At 37.7% G+C, this 19127-nt stretch overlaps 1 protein-coding gene across 5 annotated transcripts in view; it reads left to right on the top strand.

Annotated features, from left to right (window-relative positions):
- Window positions 1-19127, top strand: part of POLQ (DNA polymerase theta) — a 143580-nt gene that overhangs the window by 65826 nt on the left and 58627 nt on the right. For all 5 annotated transcript variants that reach the window (XM_045185961.2, XM_024578062.3, XM_053918417.1 and 2 more), the window contains 2 exons: window positions 3658-3898; window positions 18616-18809. In XM_045185961.2, the coding sequence (XP_045041896.2) occupies window positions 3658-3898; window positions 18616-18809 (435 nt within the window). The remainder of the gene's footprint in view (window positions 1-3657; window positions 3899-18615; window positions 18810-19127) is intronic.

The following is a 19127-nucleotide window of genomic DNA, read 5'->3' as shown; positions in this document are numbered from 1 at the left end:
GGCTCTGCGGATGCGTGTCATTATACGTTTGTCAAACCACAAAAATAGCCCTGCTGTAAAGTATGGATTTCAGGCGACAATGATGTGTCAATGTAGGTTCACCAGTTATAACAAATATTTCAATCTGATATGGATTGTTGATAGTGAGGATGCTGTGTGGGGTGGGGGCAAGGAGTATATGGGAAATCTCTGTGCATACTATTCAATTTTGCTGTGAAACTAAAGATGCTCTAAAAATAAAGTTTAAGTTAAGAATTCAATAAAAATTAAAAAAAGAGAAATGAAAGGAGAACTGTCTGATTTAGATATACGATAACAGGATGTTTCCAATATCCCTGAGAATAGAGGCAGGAAATACAAGTGTGTAGCTGTGAGATGCCCAGAGGAATAGCAGTTAGGGGTCAATTAGCATGGAGACAAATCACCTTACTAGCTCGCCCCTTGAGAACTTTCCTATAGGACCAAAGTATGGTCCGCTCTTTGTAATGATGACTGCGTTTTTAAGGAAAGGGTAACCTATGTTATTGTAATATACACTTAACACTATGTTGCATTTTTGGAAGACATTTATTCACAGCATCATAGCCCTCAAAAGGATATCTTTTTGTGGAATATTAATATTGAGTTGAGATATGATACTATAGCGTATCCTCAAATAATGTCTATCATTCTACATTGTAGGAACTTAACTCATTTATATTGATTAGTCTATGGTAATATTAGTTTTGTTATGGTCATTTTGCTTAAAGTTGCAGAACCTATGGACAACGTTAAATGAGGACTAACTGTATTTGGTTGTAATTAAAACTATGATCAATAACACAATAGTTTTTAGTTTCTTAGTTTCTTCAGCTTTTATGGCAAAGGCTTTCAAAAGCCGTGCTAGATAAACTAAAGATGCTATCATTTTCTATACTTCAAGCCAGGCTCAGTTTACATGTGATAAATGCTACGTAGTTTCTTAATTTTTAAATTGAATTTATTGGGGTGATATTGATTAATAAAATTATATAGGTTTCAGGTGTACAGTTCTGTAACACATCATCTGTCTTGTACTGTGTGTTCACTGCCCCGAGTCAAGTCTCCCTTTGTCATCACTTGTCCCCGCCTTTACCCTCTTCTGCCTTCCTCCACCCTCCAAATGCCATGTAGTTTCTAAACCGACCTCAACTGGATATAAAAGGTTGTCACATAATATTTTAAACCTCACCTGAGGAGGATATGTTTATTGATTTTAGAGAGGAAGGGAGGCTGATTGAGAGAAATAGAGAGAAACATCGATTTGAGAGAGAAATATTAATAGGTTGTGTCTTGTACACTCCCTGACTGGGGATCGAACCTGCAACCTTTTGGTGTACAGGACAATGCTCCCACCTACTGAGCCACCAGGCCAGGATGGTTGTCACATAATTTTGATCTTACAGAATCCAAAATGAGAATATGGGTAATAGGAGCTTATTGAAACTACAGTAGCATCACAGATTTATATAGCACTTTTGCATAAACTACTTGAAATATTCCATAATTGTTTTGTAAATTGTGAATCAAAACACTTGATGTAAGAAGATAAACTTTTATAAAATCTTACCTTTATAAGAAACATTTGCCAACTTTTATAATACCTCCCGAAAGGGTTCTGATCACCCATTTCTAATATGGTGGGGGGAGGTGTCCCACACCTCCAACAATTCTTTGGATACCAGCTGGGTGTTCTACAATTCCACTCAATTCTGACACAAGTTAAGGGCTTAGTCCTACAAGATATCCTGCCACCCTTTCACACTCCTGCCACAAGCCCAGGTTGTTATCTGTGCTTCTGATCGACCATCTAAATCACAGGTTCCCACCTCCTTTGGTTTGGTTAATTTGCTAGAGAAGCTGGAACTCAGGAAATCAGTTTACTCACTAGATTACCAGTTTATTATGAAGGATATTAAAGGATACAAATCAACAGCAAGGTGAAGACATACATAGGTGCGGTATGTGGGAAGGGGCCAGGAGCTCCCATGGCCTCTGTCACTACCTCTATGTGTTCACCAACCACAAAGCTCTTCAAACCCTCTCCTTTTTGTGATTTTAAGGAGGAGTCATTACATAGGCGTGATTGAGTAAATCAGCCGAGCCCTGGCTAGTGTGGCTCAGTAGATTCAGTAATGGCGTGTGAACTGAAAGGTTGCTGGTTCAATTCCCGGTCAGGGCCCATGCCTGGGTTAAGGGCTAGGTCCCTGGTTGGGGGCATTACAGGCAGCTGACTGATGCTTCTCTCCCTCTTGTTCTCTCTCCCTTCCCCTTTTCTCTATAAACTAAATAAATAAAATCTTGAAAAAAGTCATTGCCCATTGGTGATAAATTTAGTTTCTAGCCCCTTCTGACCTCCATCTTTAGGCAACGTAGGGGCATTCCAAAAGTTGCCTTATTAATATAACAAAAGACACTTTTACATTTCTTGACACTTAGGAAATTCCAAGGGTATTGGAAGCTCTGTGCTAGACATGGGGACTGGGGACAAAGATGATATTTATATTTTTTATTATAATTCACAATATTTTACCCCTCTATAAAACTATATCCTTAACCTACAAAAGAAGTAACTGAGCCATATAGTAATTGTCAGAATTTTGAACTGGACTTATATTTCCTTATTCTAAATCCAGTTTTGTTCTGCTAGATCTAGTCTCATTGGGAAGCTAAAAATAGCAATCAAATGACCAGTTGGATGATCATGGTAATAGGCCCTCATCCTTGGGGGAAAGCCATAGGCTTTCTAAAACTCTGGATATGAACTTTTAATGATAAAACATTTAGGTCTCACTTCTTCCGATGTTGAAAGAATTAAACAAACCTGATGCTATGTAGGCCCATCTTTATTATAATGGCTTACCCAACATCAGCCTTAGTGGAGAAGAGTCCACCTGCATTTTCAGAAACATGGTTTCAGTTAGCTGAGAGGCACTATTTTTTCTAATTATAAATTTTTAAATTAAATTTATTTGGGTGACATTGGTTAATAAGATTATATAGGTCTCAGGTGTAGATTTCTGTGGTACATGATCAGAATATCACATTGTGTGCCCGCCACCCAAAGTCAAACGATCTTCCACCACCATATATGTGGCCCCCTTTACCCTTATACCCCCTTCCCACTGGTAACTACCACACTGTTGTCTGTGTCTACGTTTCAGTTTTATATCTCATGTATGAGTGAAATCATATGGTTCTTAGCTTTTTGTGACTGACTTATTTCACGTGGCATAATATTTTCAAAGTCCATTCATGTTGTTGCAAATGGCAGTATTTCATCTTTCCTTATGTCTGAGTAGTGTTCCATTGTATATATATCCCACATCTTCTTTATCCAATCCTCTATCAAATGTTATTCTGGTTGCTCCCAAGAGGCACTGGTTTTAAGCCTACTGCAGAACCAGATCAGCAGGAGCATTGCAGTAATGGAAAAGTTATATGCTTTCCTTCTTTGAAGGCGGCTGCTCTTCTTGGTACCAAAAATGAGTCCTGGTACAATCATCTTTTTCTTCTCTTCTTGTAGGAAGACCACTGAAAAGTATGAAGTGAAAATGAGCTTTCTTTTTCCCCCTTTTAACTTAAGAATGCAGAAATTTCTTTGACAAAAATCAAGAAAACATACTGCTATCCTTTCAGGTGGCATGCTGGTTATTGGATCCGGATTCTAAGGAGCCAACTCTTCACAGCATAGTTGCCAGTTTTCTTCCTCACGAGCTTCCACTCCTGGAAGGGATAGAGGCGGGCCAAGGAATTCAAAGCCTGGGACTGAACATCAACACTGAGCATTCTGGACGATACAGAGCATCAGTAGAGTCCATCCTCATCTTCAACTCTATGAACGAACTCAATTCTTTGTTGAAGAAAGAAAACCTTTATGGTAAAGCAAAGTTTTTGGCATTTTTATGCTGTTAAGACTGGTGATAGTTATGTATTTAGCCACTTTTTATTATAGGAGAGTAAATTATGTTTTTTACACAAAGTATATTATTGGATTATCTAGTATTGGGGTCAGAATTTCTGTTAAAGGCCAAGTAGTAAATATTTTTGGTTCTGAAACCCAAATAGTCTAAACCACAAATATTCCACTCTGCCATCATATCACAAAAGCAGGAATAGAAATATGAAAATAAGTGTTCCAGTAAAACTTTATTTATACAAACAGGCCTGTGCCCCTAGTCTGGCCATAATTTGCCAACCTCAGGCTCTAATGTAATGAAGAGAATTAGTGATGTTATATTCATTTTTTGCTTTTTTAAACATATATTTTATATTTTTTATTCAGTTACAGTTGTCCCCATCCCCTCCATTACTCTCCCTCTCATTTATTGCTTTTATATTTGAACTTTATCAAATGACTTTTATTCCCACTTAGAACACATCTTTCATGGATTTAGTTTTTAGTCTGCTGGTCCACAGTGAGTCAAGGGACTTCACAGAGCATAATATATGCTTATGGCAGAAAGGGTGAAGTGGAACAAAGTTGGCTTCATTATGAGAAGTTATAAACCATGAATTTATTGCCTGATTAATATTAAGTACTAGAAACAGCAGACTGATGAGTTTACACAGACTGGGGTTGGAATCTGGCCTGTGTCACTTACTAGTGAGACACCTTGGGCAAGCTACTGAAACTCTCTAAGTCTGGTTCTTATAAAATTGTTATGAGTATTAAACAAGAAAGAACTCAGCTCTTCCGGCCAAGATGGAGGCACAGGAAGAAGCACTTCACTTCCTCGCACAACCAAAAGAAGGATAACAACCACTTTAGGCAGGGGGAAGATGGCAGTGAGGTAGGTGGGAGCGGAACCCACTTGCTCATGCACCCAACTGGAACAACTAACTGATCTTCCAAAGAACAGAGTGAACAGGCAACAGAATCCCAGCTGATATGAAGTTTGGAAGCCAAAGGTTGCAGAGGACGTTAAGGAGATTTTGTAGCCTGACAGGAAGGTCCCCAGACCCTGCGCTAGAGACTTTGGCTGCTGCTGGAGCTTTGGAGGAGAGCTGGTTCAGTGATTATAACTTAGCAGCTCCCTCCCCTCCCAGAGCAGGAGAGACCTGGATGCTTCAAGTCACTGCGAGGATAAAGATGCAGTAAGAAACAGCTGGCGCATACCCAGCAGGGACTATGGTCACCAGCTAGGAAGGTACTAGAGAATTTGGGGAGCCAGGTGACACCTAGAGATGGGAGACGATAGGGGAGACAAATTGGCTGTGACCCAGATAGTCTCTGGACTGGTCAGAGGGTTGGTCTGTGTGGAAAGCTGGGAACTTGTTAGGAATGGCCATCTGCAACCAAGGGGAATTTGCTCAAAAAAGGCTCTCCGCTACTGTGCAAGGACCTGTTTCATGTAGCGGCTGGGCCAGCAAAGAGGAAGGAGTGGGGACACTATTTGTTCCCACTCAGGGCACCTCACAGATTGATCAAAGCGGGGCACCAGGGCCTCAGAGAGGTAGCAGCACCCAGAGAGACTTAATTCAATAAGGGGACTAAACTGCCCTGAAGAGACTTTGTGCAAGTGCAGTGGCCAGACCAGCAAAGAGGGAGGAGTAGGGGTACAATTTGCTTCCACTCAGTGTACCTCAAGGACTAATCAAAGGGTTGTACAACAAGGTGGATCAGAGGCATCGGCCTGGCTCATATGCACAGAGTGGACAGTGTGGGCCTCACAGTGCTCTGAGGGCTTGGGCTGGAAACTGGGCTTCTGTGAAAATTGAAGTCCAGACTGAGCCCCCATCCTCTCAGAACCACAGGAAAGAAAAAACACCGAGCCCAGGCCCCCTCTTCCTGCAGAAGCCAGGAAGACCATAAAAACCCACTAGGCAGGTTTACAGTCAGCTGGAGGCTTTTTTTTTTTTTTTCCCCAAGTGTAGGACAATAAGACCTGGAGCTGTGAGAAGACCAAAGACAGATCCAGAAGTCAGAAGACTAACACCAACAGCTGAGACAAATTTCACTTTACTATCCTTCAGAACTTGCATTTTATTATTTTTTGATATTTTTAAATTTTTTAAATTTCCCTTCTTTCCATTTAGGTTTTATGTTTTGTTTGTTCAATTTTATTGTTTGGTTGGTTTTCTTTATACTCTTTCATATTGCATTTTAATTTTTCTTCTTTCACTTCACTTGTATTCCAATAACACAATATTCTTGGTCTTTTACTTTATATTCTTTTCATTGAAATCATATAGTTCTTACCATATTATTGTTATTCCACATCCACACAACACCCTTCCCTGGTCTTAATCCATTTCACCGTGTTCCTGCACTTTATTATTGTTGTAGTTAACTTTATTCTCTCACACAGCACTCCAGGTTTCTGTCCTTACTCTTACTGTATCTCACCATCTAACCTCGCATACGTGCTCTACTTTCTAAAGTTAGCTCACATTCTTTTCTTTTTCCCTTCTAATAAGACTCTTTTTTTACCTTTTATAAAAAGTGGCTGGTTGGGTGAAATATCATGGTTATTGCTGTACTTCTTCAAAGGTTCTCCTACCTGTTCTCTACTTTAAACCTATGGGATTTAAGGTACCAAGTCTTCTGCTGTCTTCATATATTTTGCCCTTGCCCTTCCCCTGATCACATACAAGACAGGTGGGAGCTGCGAATACCAGTTAACCCTCTGGAGGGGAGAATCTACCAGCAAAGGAGCCACCAACAGGTAAAGCCTAAGTACAACAAGAAAGCCCACACAAATGGAAGAAAGGGCAACCCTAGAGCATCTAGACAAGGAGATCAAAGAGACCACACCACTGAGTCCCTCAGAACTCCTACCACAGAATTTCACCCTATGAAGAAGCTGGAAAAACAGAGCATCAGGAATCACAGGAACAAAAAGAATCACCTAAAATGGGGAGACAAAGAGAGAACCAGCAATCGAAAGGAATGAGAGACTCCCCAGTAAAAGAGCTCAATGAAATGGAGGCAAGCAAACTATCAGATATAGAATTCAAAAGAATGGTGATAAGGATGCTCATGGAACTCAAAGACATCTAAAAGGAACTGAGTGGGAACTAAACAATATGAAAAAGGAAATAGAAGCTATAAATAAGAACCAGGAAGAAATTAAGAGTACAATTTATGAAATAAACACAGTAGAAGGAATCACAAGCTGGATGAAGCAGAGGACTGAAGTTAATGAGCAGGATGAAAAGGTAGAAAGAAATACCCAGGTAGAGCAGCTGCACGAAAAAAGACTAAAAAAATATAAAGATAGCTTAAGGGAACTGCAGGACAACATGAAATACAACAACATCGAATCTTAGGAATACCAGAAGGGAAAGAAAAGGAATGTGAGATAGAAACCTTGTTTGAAAAAATAATGACAGAAAACTTCCCTAACCCGGAGAGGGGAAAAACCATGTAAGTTTAGGAAACACAGAGGGTCCCAATCAAGATGACCCCAAAGAGGCGTATTCCAAGACACATCATAATTAAAATTCTAGGTTTTAAAGACAAAGAGAGAATCTTAAAAGCAGCAAGGGAGAAACAAGAAGTAACATACAAGGGAGTTCCAATAAAGCTAGCTGCTGATTTCTCAACAAAAACTCCGCAAGCCAGAAAGGAAAGGCAATAAATATTCCAAGTAATGAAAAACAAAGGCCTACAACCAAGACTACTCTACCCAGCAAGACTTTCAATTAAATGGAAGGTGAAATGAGTTTCCCAGACAACTGGGAGAATACACCTCTACCAAACCAGCATAGCAAGATACACTAAAGGGACTGCTTTAAGTAGAGGAAAAAAAGAGCAAGAGAGGAACATAGGTACAAAAGGGAAAAAATGAATAAGTATTTATGAATAATAACCTTAAATGTTAATGGATTAAATGCTCCAATCAAAAGACATAGGGTAGCTGAATGGATAAGAAAACATTACCTACACATATGTTGCCTACAAGAGACCCACCCCAGAGAAAAAGACCTACACAGACTGAGTGAAGGTTTGGAAAAAAATATTACAAGCAAATGGACAGGGTAGCAATACTTATATCACGGAAAATAGACTTCAAAACAAAGGGCATCAAGAGAGACCCAGAAGGTAACTTAATAATACTCAAGGGAAGAATTTATCAAGAAGACATAAACATTATGAAAATATATGCACCCAACATGGGAGCACGCAAATATATAAGGAAAATCTTGGAGGACTTCAAGAAGACATAGACAGCAACACACTTATACTAGGAGATTTTAACATCCCATTGTCAAAAATGGCTAGATCTTCCAAACAAAATATCAACAAGGATATTGTGGCATTGAACAATGCTCTAGATCAAATGAACTTTATATATATATCCTTTCATCCCGAAGAAGCAAAATACACATTCTTTTCAAATGCATATGGAACATTTTCAAAGATAGACCACATGGTAGGACACAAAGCAAGCCTCAACAAATTCAAGAAAATTGAAATCATGTCAAGCATTTTCTCTGACCACAAAGACCTGAAACTAGAAACCAACCTCAAGGAAAAAACTCAAAAACACTCAAATTCATGGAGATTGAATAGCATGCTATAAAACAATGAGTGGCTTAAGAATGAGATCAAGGAAGAAATCAAAAAGTTTCTGGAAACAAATGAAAATGAAGTCACAACAGTCCAAATCTAATGGCACACAGCAAAGGCAGTCCTGAGAGGGAAGTTCATAGCAATACAGGCCTACCTAAAAAAGAGAGAAACATTTCAAATAAACAACCTAACCCTACATGTATAAGAACTGGAGGAACAACAACAAAGCCCAGAGTGAGTAGAAGGAAGGAAATAACCAAGATCAGAGCAGAATTAAAGGACATAGAGACTAAAAGAACAATTCTGAGGATCAATAAATCCAGGAGCTGGTTCTTTGAAAACATAAACAAAATTGGCAAGCGTTTAAGCAGACTCATTAAGAAAAAAAGAGAGAGGACCCAAATAAACAAAAGCAGAAATGAAAGAGGAGAGATTACAACTGATACCACATAAATAAAAAGGATTGTAAGAAATTACTACGAACAACGATATGCCAAGAAATTTGAAAACCTAGGTGAAATGCATAAATTTCTAGAAAAATATAATCTGCCTAAACTGAGTAAAGAAGAAGCAGAAATCCTGAACAGACTGATAACAGCTGATGAAATTGAAGCAGTAATCAAAAAACTCCCAGCACACAAAAGCCCTCGACTGGATGGTTTCCTAGGAGAATTTTATAGAACATTTAAGGAAGAGCTAATACCTGTCCCTCTCAGACTATTCCAAAAAATTCAAGAAGTGGGAAGCCTCCCAAACTCTCTTTATGAAGCCAGTATCATTCTAATCCCAAAACTAGATAAAGACACAACAAAGAAAGAAAACTACAGGCCAAGATTGCTGATGAACATAGACGCTAAAATCCTCAACAAAATATTGTCAAACCGCATCCAGCAATATATTAAAAAGATCATACACCATGGTCATCCCATGGATGCAAGGATGGTACAATATTCATAAATCAATAATCATAATATGTCACAAAAAGAAAAAGAAAGACTAACATCACATGATCATATCAATAGATGCAGAAAAAGCATTTGATGATGTACGCGCCCATTTATGATAAAATCACCCAGCAAAGTAGGAGTAGAGGGATCATACCGCAACATAAAGGCCATATATGAGAGACCTACAGCATACTCAATGGGCAAAAACTAAAAGCTTTCCCACTACTAATATTAGGAACAAGACAAAGATGTCTACTTTCATTACTTCTATTCAACATAGTATTGGAAATTCTAGCCCAGTGTTCAGACAAGAAAAAGCAATAAAAGGCATCCACATTGGAAAGGAAGAAGTAAAACTTATTGTTTGCAGATGACATGATAGTGTACATAGAAAACCCAAAAGACTCCACCAAAAAACTACCTGACCTAATAAGTGAATTTGGCAAAGCAGTGGGATAGAAAGTCAATTTTCAGAAATCGAAGACATTTTTGTACACCAAGAATGAAATATTAGAAACAAAAATCAGGAAAAAAATCCCATTTGCTATAGCAACAAGAAAAATAAAGTACCTAGGAATAAATCTGCCAAGGAGGTAAAAGGCCTGTACTCAGAAAACTACACAACACTGAAGAAAGAAATTAAGGAGACACAAACAAATGGAAGCATATACCATGTTCATGGATTGGAAGAATTAACATCATCAAAATGGCCATACTACCCAAAGCAATTTATAGATTCCATGCAATCCCTATTAAAATACCAATAACATATTTTACAGATATGGAACAAACATTTCAAAAATGTATATGAGACAATAAACAACCCCAAATAACTGCAGCAATTTTGAGAAAGAAGAACAAAGCAGGAGGGATCACAATACCTGACATCAAACTATATTACATGGCCACTATAATCAAAACAGTCTGGTAGTGGCATAAGGAAAGACACATAGATCCATGGAACAGAATAGAGAGCCCAGAAATAAACCCAAGTTTCTATGGTAAGTTAATATTCAACAAAGGGGGCAGAAGCATACAGTGGAATCAAAATAGACTAACAAATGGTGTTGGGAGATCTGGACAGCTACATTAAAAAAAATGAAACTCCACCACCATCTTACACCATACCAAAAATAAACTCAAGGTGGATAAAAGAGTTAAATATAAGTTGCAATACTATAAAAGTCCTAGAGGAGAACAGACAGGAAAATTTCAAATATTACATGCAGCAATATTTTTACCAATATGTCCCCTAGAGCAAGGGACAGAAAGAAAAGAATAAGCAACTTGGACTACATCGAGTAAAGCTTCTGCACAGCAAAAAAAAACCCCTCAGCAAAATGAAAAGGGAGCCAAACGTATGAGAAAATATATTTACCAGTGATACCTCAGATAAGGGTCTAATCTCCAAAATATATAAAGAACTCACATGACTCTACTCCAGGAAGACAAACAACACAATTAAAAAATGGGCAAAAGACTTAAACAGACACTTCTCCAAGGAGGACATACAGAGGTTCCAGAGACATAAGAAAGGATGCTCAGCATCACTAGTCATCAGAGAGATGCAAATTAAAACCATAGTGAGATACCAGTTCACACCAGTCAGAATGGCCATCATAAACAAATCAACAAACAACAAATGCTGGTGAGGTTGTGGAGAAAAGGGAACCCTAGTGCACTGCTGGTGGGAATGCAGACTGGTGCAGCCACTGTGGAAAACAGTATGGAATTTCCTCAGAAAACTAAAAATAGAACTGCCTTTTGACCCAGCAATTCCACTGCTGGGATTATACCCTAAGAATCCTGAAACCCCAATTCAAAAGAACCTATGCACCCCAATGTTCATAGCAGCACAATTTACAATAGCTAAGTGCTGGAAGCAGCCTAGGTGCCCGTCAGTAAATGAGCAGATCATAAAACTATGGTACATTTACACAGTGGAATACTATGCAGCAGAAAGAACAAAGGAATTCCCACCCTTTGCAACAGCATGGACAGAACTGGAGAACATTATGCTAAGTAAAGTAAGACAGGCAGTGAGGGACGAATACCATATGATCTCACCTATAAGTGGAACCTAATGAACAAAACAAACAAGGAAGCAAAATGTAACCAGAGATAGTGAAATAAAGAAAAAACTGACAGTAACCATAGGGGAGAGGGGAGAAGGGGAAGGGTCATCAAAGAACATATATAAAGGATACATGGACAAAGTCAAAGAGGGGTAGGATCGAGGGTGGGAGGTGGGGATGTGTGGGGCGGTGGAGAGTGGTTGGGGGAAAATGGAGACAAGTGTACTTGAACACCAATTTATTTTATTTTCTTTATTTAAAAAAAATTTTATTGTTATTCAATTACAGTTGTGTGCCTTTTCTCCCCATCCCTCCACCCCACCCCAGCTGAACCCCCCTCCCTCCCCCACCTCCACCTTCCCCCTTGATTTGGTCCATGTGTCCTTTATAGTAGTTCCTGTAATCCCCTCTCCTCACTGTCCCCTCCCCACTCCCCCCTGCCCATTGTTAGATTGTTCTTAACTTCAATGTCTCTGGTTATATTTTGTTGAACACCAATTTAAAAAAAATAAAAATTATAAGCATAGAAAAAACAACCAATTTAAAAACAAAATAACAAGCAGAACTGCCAGAAAATCTAACTGCATTACGGAGTTAAAGAAACATTCATCCAGACTGACAGTGCCACATCACAACAAAGAGGGAGAGGGTTGCCCTGCCCCAGAAAATACCTAAGCATCCACCCCTTATAACATAGCAGATGTGCCAAGACAAAGAAATATGGCCCAAATGAAAGAACTGATAAAAACTCCAGAGAACGAACTAAGTGACAAGAAGATAGACTACCTTTCTTACGCAGAGTTCAAAACACTGGTAATCAGGATGCTCACAGAAATTATTGAGTTTGGTCACAAAATGAAGGAAGAAATGAAGGCTATGCAAAGTGAAATAAAGGAAGATATACAGGGAACCAACAGTGTAGAGAAGGAAACTGGGACTCAAATCAACAATTTGAAAGAAAAGGAAGAAATAAACATCTAGCTGGAACAGAATGAAGAAACAATAACTCAAAAAAATGAGAGGCTGAGGAACCTCTGGGACAACTTTAAACACTCCAACATCTGAAACATGTCGATACCGAAGGATAAGAGGAAGAGCAAGAAATTGAAAACTTTTTTGAACAAATAATGAAGGAAAACTTCCCCTGTCTGGTGAGGGAAATAGACTTCCAGGAAGTGCAGGGAGCTCAGAAAGTCCCAAAGAAATTGGATCCAAGAAGAAACACACCAAGGCATATCATAATTAAGTTACACACTTTTAAAGATAAGGAGAGAATGTTAAAAGCAGCAAGAGGAAAGTAGAGTTACAGAAGACTATCATAAGACTTATATAAGAAAGGAATTCCTGTAAGGCTGTCAGCTGATTTCTCAAAAGAAACCTTATAGGCAAGAAGGGACTGGAAAGAAGTATTTGAAGTATTGAAAGGCAGGCACTGACGTCCAAGATTACTCTATCCAGCAAAGCTACCATTTAGAATGGAAGGGCAGATAAAGTGCCTCCCAGATAAGGTCAAGTTAAAGGAGTTCATCATCACCAAGCCCTTATGTGAAATGTTAAAGGGACTTATCTAAGAAATAGATGAGGATGAGAAACTATGAACAGTAAAACAACAACAAACTCACAACTATCAACAAGTGAAGCTATAAAACAAAAACAAAAGATAAGCCAACAACTGGAACAGGAACAGAATCACAGAAATGAAGATCACATGGAAGGTTATCAGGGGAGAGGGGTTTCAGGAGAATGGCAGGAAAAGGTACAGGGGATAAGAAGCATAATTTATAGGCACAAAATAGATGGGGAAGTTAAGAATAGCATAGGAAATGTAGAAGCCAAAGAACTTACACGTCCAACCCATGGACATGAACTAAGAGGGGGTGGTGCAGGGCAGAGGGCAATAAAGGAGAGAAAAAAATTGGGACAACTATAATAGCATAATCAATAAAATATACTTAAAACATAACTAAATGAGAAAGAACTTAGTGCAGTGTCTGCCACAGAGTCAGCATTCATTTTTGTTTTAGTTGATTATTATTATTTTTATTGGTAATACGTGCTCTCTGTGCTGATAGTGATATTCTCTTCTGTATCATTGGGTAGAATAATACAAAGACCAGACTTACTTGCTTAATGATGTTAATTAGCAACTCTGGAACAGGCACTGAAGCGTTTTAAACTCAGCTTCTCTGAGCCAATGTAGGTAGGCCACGGAGTGTGAGTATGTGTCCCACGCCCCATAGGGCTGCTTCTGCATTCATGGGCAATGATGCTGAATCCACACAGCTCTCTCTCCCTCTGTCTGCCACTTCTTCCCCTAGGTGAGGTGTCAGGCAGAGTCCGTGTAGTTCCCAGACGCCAACATTTGATGGTGGGGATGAGGATTAGTGTATAAGTTTTTATAGACATTTCTTGTACCTTGTGAGAATTATAAGCTTTCATCATCTTTGGAAGGAGATCACTCAGTACTTAAAGGAAGTTTTTAACCTACAAAAAAAAGGGACACTTTTTTCTTTCCAGAAAAGTATAAGAAACCTTCAAGATTGGTTATTTTTTATTTTTTAACATTTACAATTTCAGTGTGCCTTGAAAGCAAGCTCTCCCCCCGCCCCCTGCAGATTTTCAAAAGTTGGTGACTAGGAGTTAAATGCATTCTTGTACAATGTTGTCCTTTTTTTAAATTTTTACTTTTTTTAAATTGTTGTTTGAACACAGTTGTCTCCATTTTCCCACTGTTGAGTCTTTTTTATTGAAAGATTCCAGAGAATTGAAATACAATGCGATGAGGGAAATTTTGGACAGAATGTGGACAGCTGTCAAATTTTGTTCGGACATAATTATTTCAGGATGTGCTTGTTTATTTTAATGGACCTCTGGGATCTTCATCTTTTTCTTTTCTCATTTCTTGCCTATTGAGTGGGTGTATTCTAGCAGCTTACTTTTTCCTGTAGAGAGCTAATTTTTGTTAGGGAATGAATAAATGTGTCTTTGCTCAGTGTGTCCAGGACAAAGTATCCTGTTCTCTTCACATGGATCATCGAGGTCATTTTTAGAGTGGTTTAAACACATGTGAGATGATTTTCTAAGTACGGAGTAAGGTGGTTTCTCTCTCTGTTAAAGGACTTCATCTGCACAGATTTGTATGTTGTAATCTTTATTTATGTACGCTATCATCATTGGTCCATGTGTGGTTTTTAATTATTCATTATTCATTTAATAATTTAACCAATGGCTGTTAACTCATGAATAACTCAAACATATGTGTCTACCTATGTGTTCCTCCTTTCTTGTACTTCCCAAGATTTATGCTTATCATTCCTTTATTTTTAATTTAAATTTTATTTTTTAATTAAAATATTTAGCATATATATAAGTGCAAACAATATATTATTTGGTTTTGAACTTTATAAAACATTTGTCAGATCGGGGCTTTTCTTTCTCAGTATTGTGTCAAGATTCATGTATATTAGCAAGTATCTGTAGTCAATTCATTTTCACTGCAGTGTAATATACCACCGTGTGAGTGTGTCAAAATTTATTTATCCATTTTCCTATGGATGAATGTTTGGGTTGTTTCCAGTTTTGTTTTTATTTTTTTGTTTTGCTATAACAAGTAGTTCTGTGTACATCTGCTAACACAGAGGCATGTCCTCTGGTATACGTGGGCAAGAACTTCTGTTTGTAGATTTTCTCTGTCATGGGAATGAGAATGGTCAACTTCATAAGATTATACTAAATTGTTTTCCAGACTGGTTGTAAAAGTTTATTCTCGAAACTGCAATATGAAAGAAGTTTGGCTAATTAATATTGTCTCAGTTTTGCCAATTCAATGGTTGTAAAATGACTATAAATTTCCTTTCTTGAACTTTGCTTTTGGTATTAAAGATATTCTAGTGTCATGGAATGAGCTGATGAATAGAACCTCTTTTTATTTTGGAGGAGTTTATGTATGATAGAAATGATGTGTTCCTTGAAATTTTGGTAGAAATTGCCTGTAAACTGTTTCTTTGTAGGAATATATTTTTTACCATCATGTTAATATCCCTAACAACTGTAAAATTATTCAGTTATATCCATTAGATTGTATTTTGGTAAGCTATATATTTTAAGAACTTATCTCTTTCATCTGAAATTTAAAATTTTTTATTATAAAGCTGTTTATTTTTTCTTTTTTTACACTTCAGGTGAGCTGTTAATGTCTTCTTTTTCTTTTGTAATATTTATTGTTTGATATCACTGGGAAGTTTATTCAAGTTTTCGGTCTTTTCAAAGAACCAGTTTTGCCTTTGATCTTTTCCATGTTGTTTTTGTTTTCTATTTCCTTGATTTTGTTAACATTTATATTCTTTTTTCTTCTAGTTATTGTGACTTTATTTTGCAGTCCTTTTTCTCAATTCATAAGTTTGACACTAAATTCAGAAGTTTATTACTTTCAAATAATTTTTTTTGTTTTCTAATTTAAATATTTAAGGCTATACATTTTTAAAGCTTTACTTTCATTTGTCTCGCAAGTTTTGACATGTAATGTTTTCATCATTTTCTTCTAAATATTTAAGAATTTGTTATGATACTTTCTGAATCATAGATTATTCAGAAAATTGGTTTTTAATTCCTGAATATTTGGAAACTTTTTATTTTGTATTTTTATTATTACCCTCAAACTTAATAGAATTGTGGTTAGAGAACATGGTTGAGTAATACCCATTCTTTGAAATTTTTTGAGTTGCTTTCTGACCTGACACTGGAACTGTGGTATAAATATTCTGTGTATGTGTATTCTAACTGTGGATGCAGAATTTTGTAAATGTTAAGTCAAGGTTGTTGTTTAAATTTTTTGTATCTAATTTCACATATAGGTAAGTCAATTTTAACTATATATTTTGAGACCGTTTTATTAGATGCATAAATGATTAAAATTGATTTAGCTTCCTGATGAATTAAACCCTCTATGTTGTGGTTAGCTCTACCACTAATATTTTTTATTTTTACTTTATTTTCTGTAATGAATATGGCAACATCAACTTTCTTTTGATTAATATATACCTCATATGTCTTTTTCCTATTCCTTTTAAACCTCTAAGTTCTTATGCTTTAAATATGTGTTATAAATAGAATATAGCTTATTCATTTATTTTTCAAAGTTATCAATTTTTAAAAATTTGATCTTTATTATATATTTCCATTATCATTTACTCCCCTTACACCCCCTCCCCCCAGCAATCACCACACTGTGTCCATGTGCATGAGTATTTTTTCCTTTTTTGCTCCGTCCCTCACCCCCCAACCTCTTCCCACCACCACAGCTGTCATCTGTTCTCCATCTATGAGTCTGTCTCTGTTTTGCTTGTTAGTTCAAACTTACCAAATTGTTTAATTTAGAAATTTATTGTGATTATTGATGTATTTGCACTGTTTTCCTGCTCTTTTACTTTGTATTCATCTCTTTTTATTTGGTAAACAGTTCATTCATAACTGTGCCCTGTGCACTGTTCTAACGACTTCATAGCTGCAGTTCTTGGAATCTAAATCTGTCTTTTGTTTCTGCTGAATTCCATCCATATTTCTTTGCTATCTTGTAGTTTCATACTTTTGGTGAGTTCAAACAAGATTTGATCAGTGGAGCACTGCTGGCCTAACTGGGGAAACTTCCCTGTAGAAAGGTTTTCCTCTTGCCCCCACTGTTACCGAACGACGGACACGGTGTCCAACAACCACGTTAGCCATCCTCGAGAGTTTTGGTTCAGGGATGGAGTCTGAGAATCAGCTTCTCCTCCTGGTGCTATTCTGAAGATTTAACACACACACACACACACACACACTCCCCTCAACCTTTTGGCTATTGCACTTCATTCCTATGACAGTCCTCCTCCTCCCTACTGTCTAAGGGTCCAGTCCTGTCACTCTGATATTGTAGTGCTCTGACTGTTCCTATTCTGACCCCAGTTCCTTACTTTTCCAGTCCCACATCCCATGAATTTCTGCTTTGAGTCAGGCCTTGAGGCCTTGAAAGCCAGATTGATGCCTGGTTACTCCTCCTGTTAGAGGCCCATAGGTCACCCTAGTTTTGGTGGTGGTTATGGGTGTCCCTGGAGATCTCCTTCCTTTTGATTGAGACCAGCAATGGCTCAGAGAATGTATTTGTAGAACTGGGGGTGGGGGTGGGGGTGGGGAGTGGGACAGCAGGTCAGGGCTTCTTAGAGTCCTAGTGACCCATAGTAATGGAAAGTGGATTTTTTTTCTTAATGATTTAGGACAGTATTTCTCTCAGTATATTCTATGGACACTATTCAGGATGTTAGTAATAAAAAAAGAGTTTTGTGGTCAAGTAATTTCAGATGTTTGGTTAACACAAAGTTAAATAATTGTCTTTACTTCAGGTCTTCTCAGAGCCTCTAAGATATCAACAGGCATCAGGAATATCCAACTGCAGCACATAAATGCTGAAATCACAGTGTACGGTGTCAGCTCCACCCTTTGTATAGAGTGTCTTTGAAGCTAAAATTCCTATGAACATACTGGGAAAATCGATTTATAATGACAAATCTGTTGAGAAATGTCAGCAGATAGAAAACTAGTCTGATTCTTAGTTTAGGAATTTTCTTTACTCTTTGGTAAGTGCATCAGAAAATGTAAAACCTCCATATTTGGTTCTTTCTGCAAGCATGCGTGCATGGGACCAGGAAGATTGGAACCAGTTTCAGGGAATTAACACTTTATAGTCAGCTTAGCGACTACGACTGGCTTCTTGCTCTTGCAAAGAGTAGCAGTAACTTTATTTTGGGAGAAAAGCAATCTCCAGTAATCCATACTATTCACAAGCTTGCCAATTCTTCTGTTCTCTGTATAGCCAAAGAAAGTACTCTAGTGCTTGAGTGGAACAGTGGGAGGTACTTTTATGCCTTTCATTGTTGGTTTGAGAATGCTGTTCAGAATACTGGATTGGGAAGAATAATATGGTATCCTCTGTGGATTTTGCTACAAGAATTCTATGTGTGGTTAGATCATGATGGTGATCTATTCACTTCTGATAAATTAATGTTTTAGTCTTTTTCTCTTCCAGATGTTTTATGCAAAGTGGAAATGCCCTGTCAGTACTGCTTGGCCTTGTTAGAACTAAATGGAATCGGCTTTAATACTGCAGAATGTGAAAGTCAGAAACACATAATGCAAGCCACGCTGGATGCCATTGAGACTCAGGCCTATCGGCTAGCCGGTCACAGCTTTTCCTTCACCAGTTCAGATGACATTGCTGAGGTTGTATCATGGGAATAGAGAATTTAGAGAAGTAATTTTTAGAGTTAAAAATTGTTTGTGTGTGAGTGTGTACTTCCTAAATGTGTTTAGCTAAACAACAAATACCAGTAAAAAACAATTCCGTTAAACAGAATATTTTGGAGGTAGAGTATTCTAGCAAACAATTTATGTTATATCTTGTATTTATGAAATAGGAAGGTAGTAAAGAAGGCTTCTAGAACATATGCTCCCTGAGAAGGAAATTTGCCTGGAACAGAGGAGGCGCTTAGTATATTTGTTGAACAAAAGACAGTTGGATAGCAGTGTAGCTGTTTCTCC

This window comes from Desmodus rotundus, chromosome 2, assembly GCF_022682495.2.
Source record: "Desmodus rotundus isolate HL8 chromosome 2, HLdesRot8A.1, whole genome shotgun sequence".
NCBI lineage: Eukaryota > Metazoa > Chordata > Mammalia > Chiroptera > Phyllostomidae > Desmodus > Desmodus rotundus.
The sequence above is the reverse complement of the archived record's forward strand: the minus strand, read 5'-3'. Positions and strand labels throughout refer to the sequence as shown.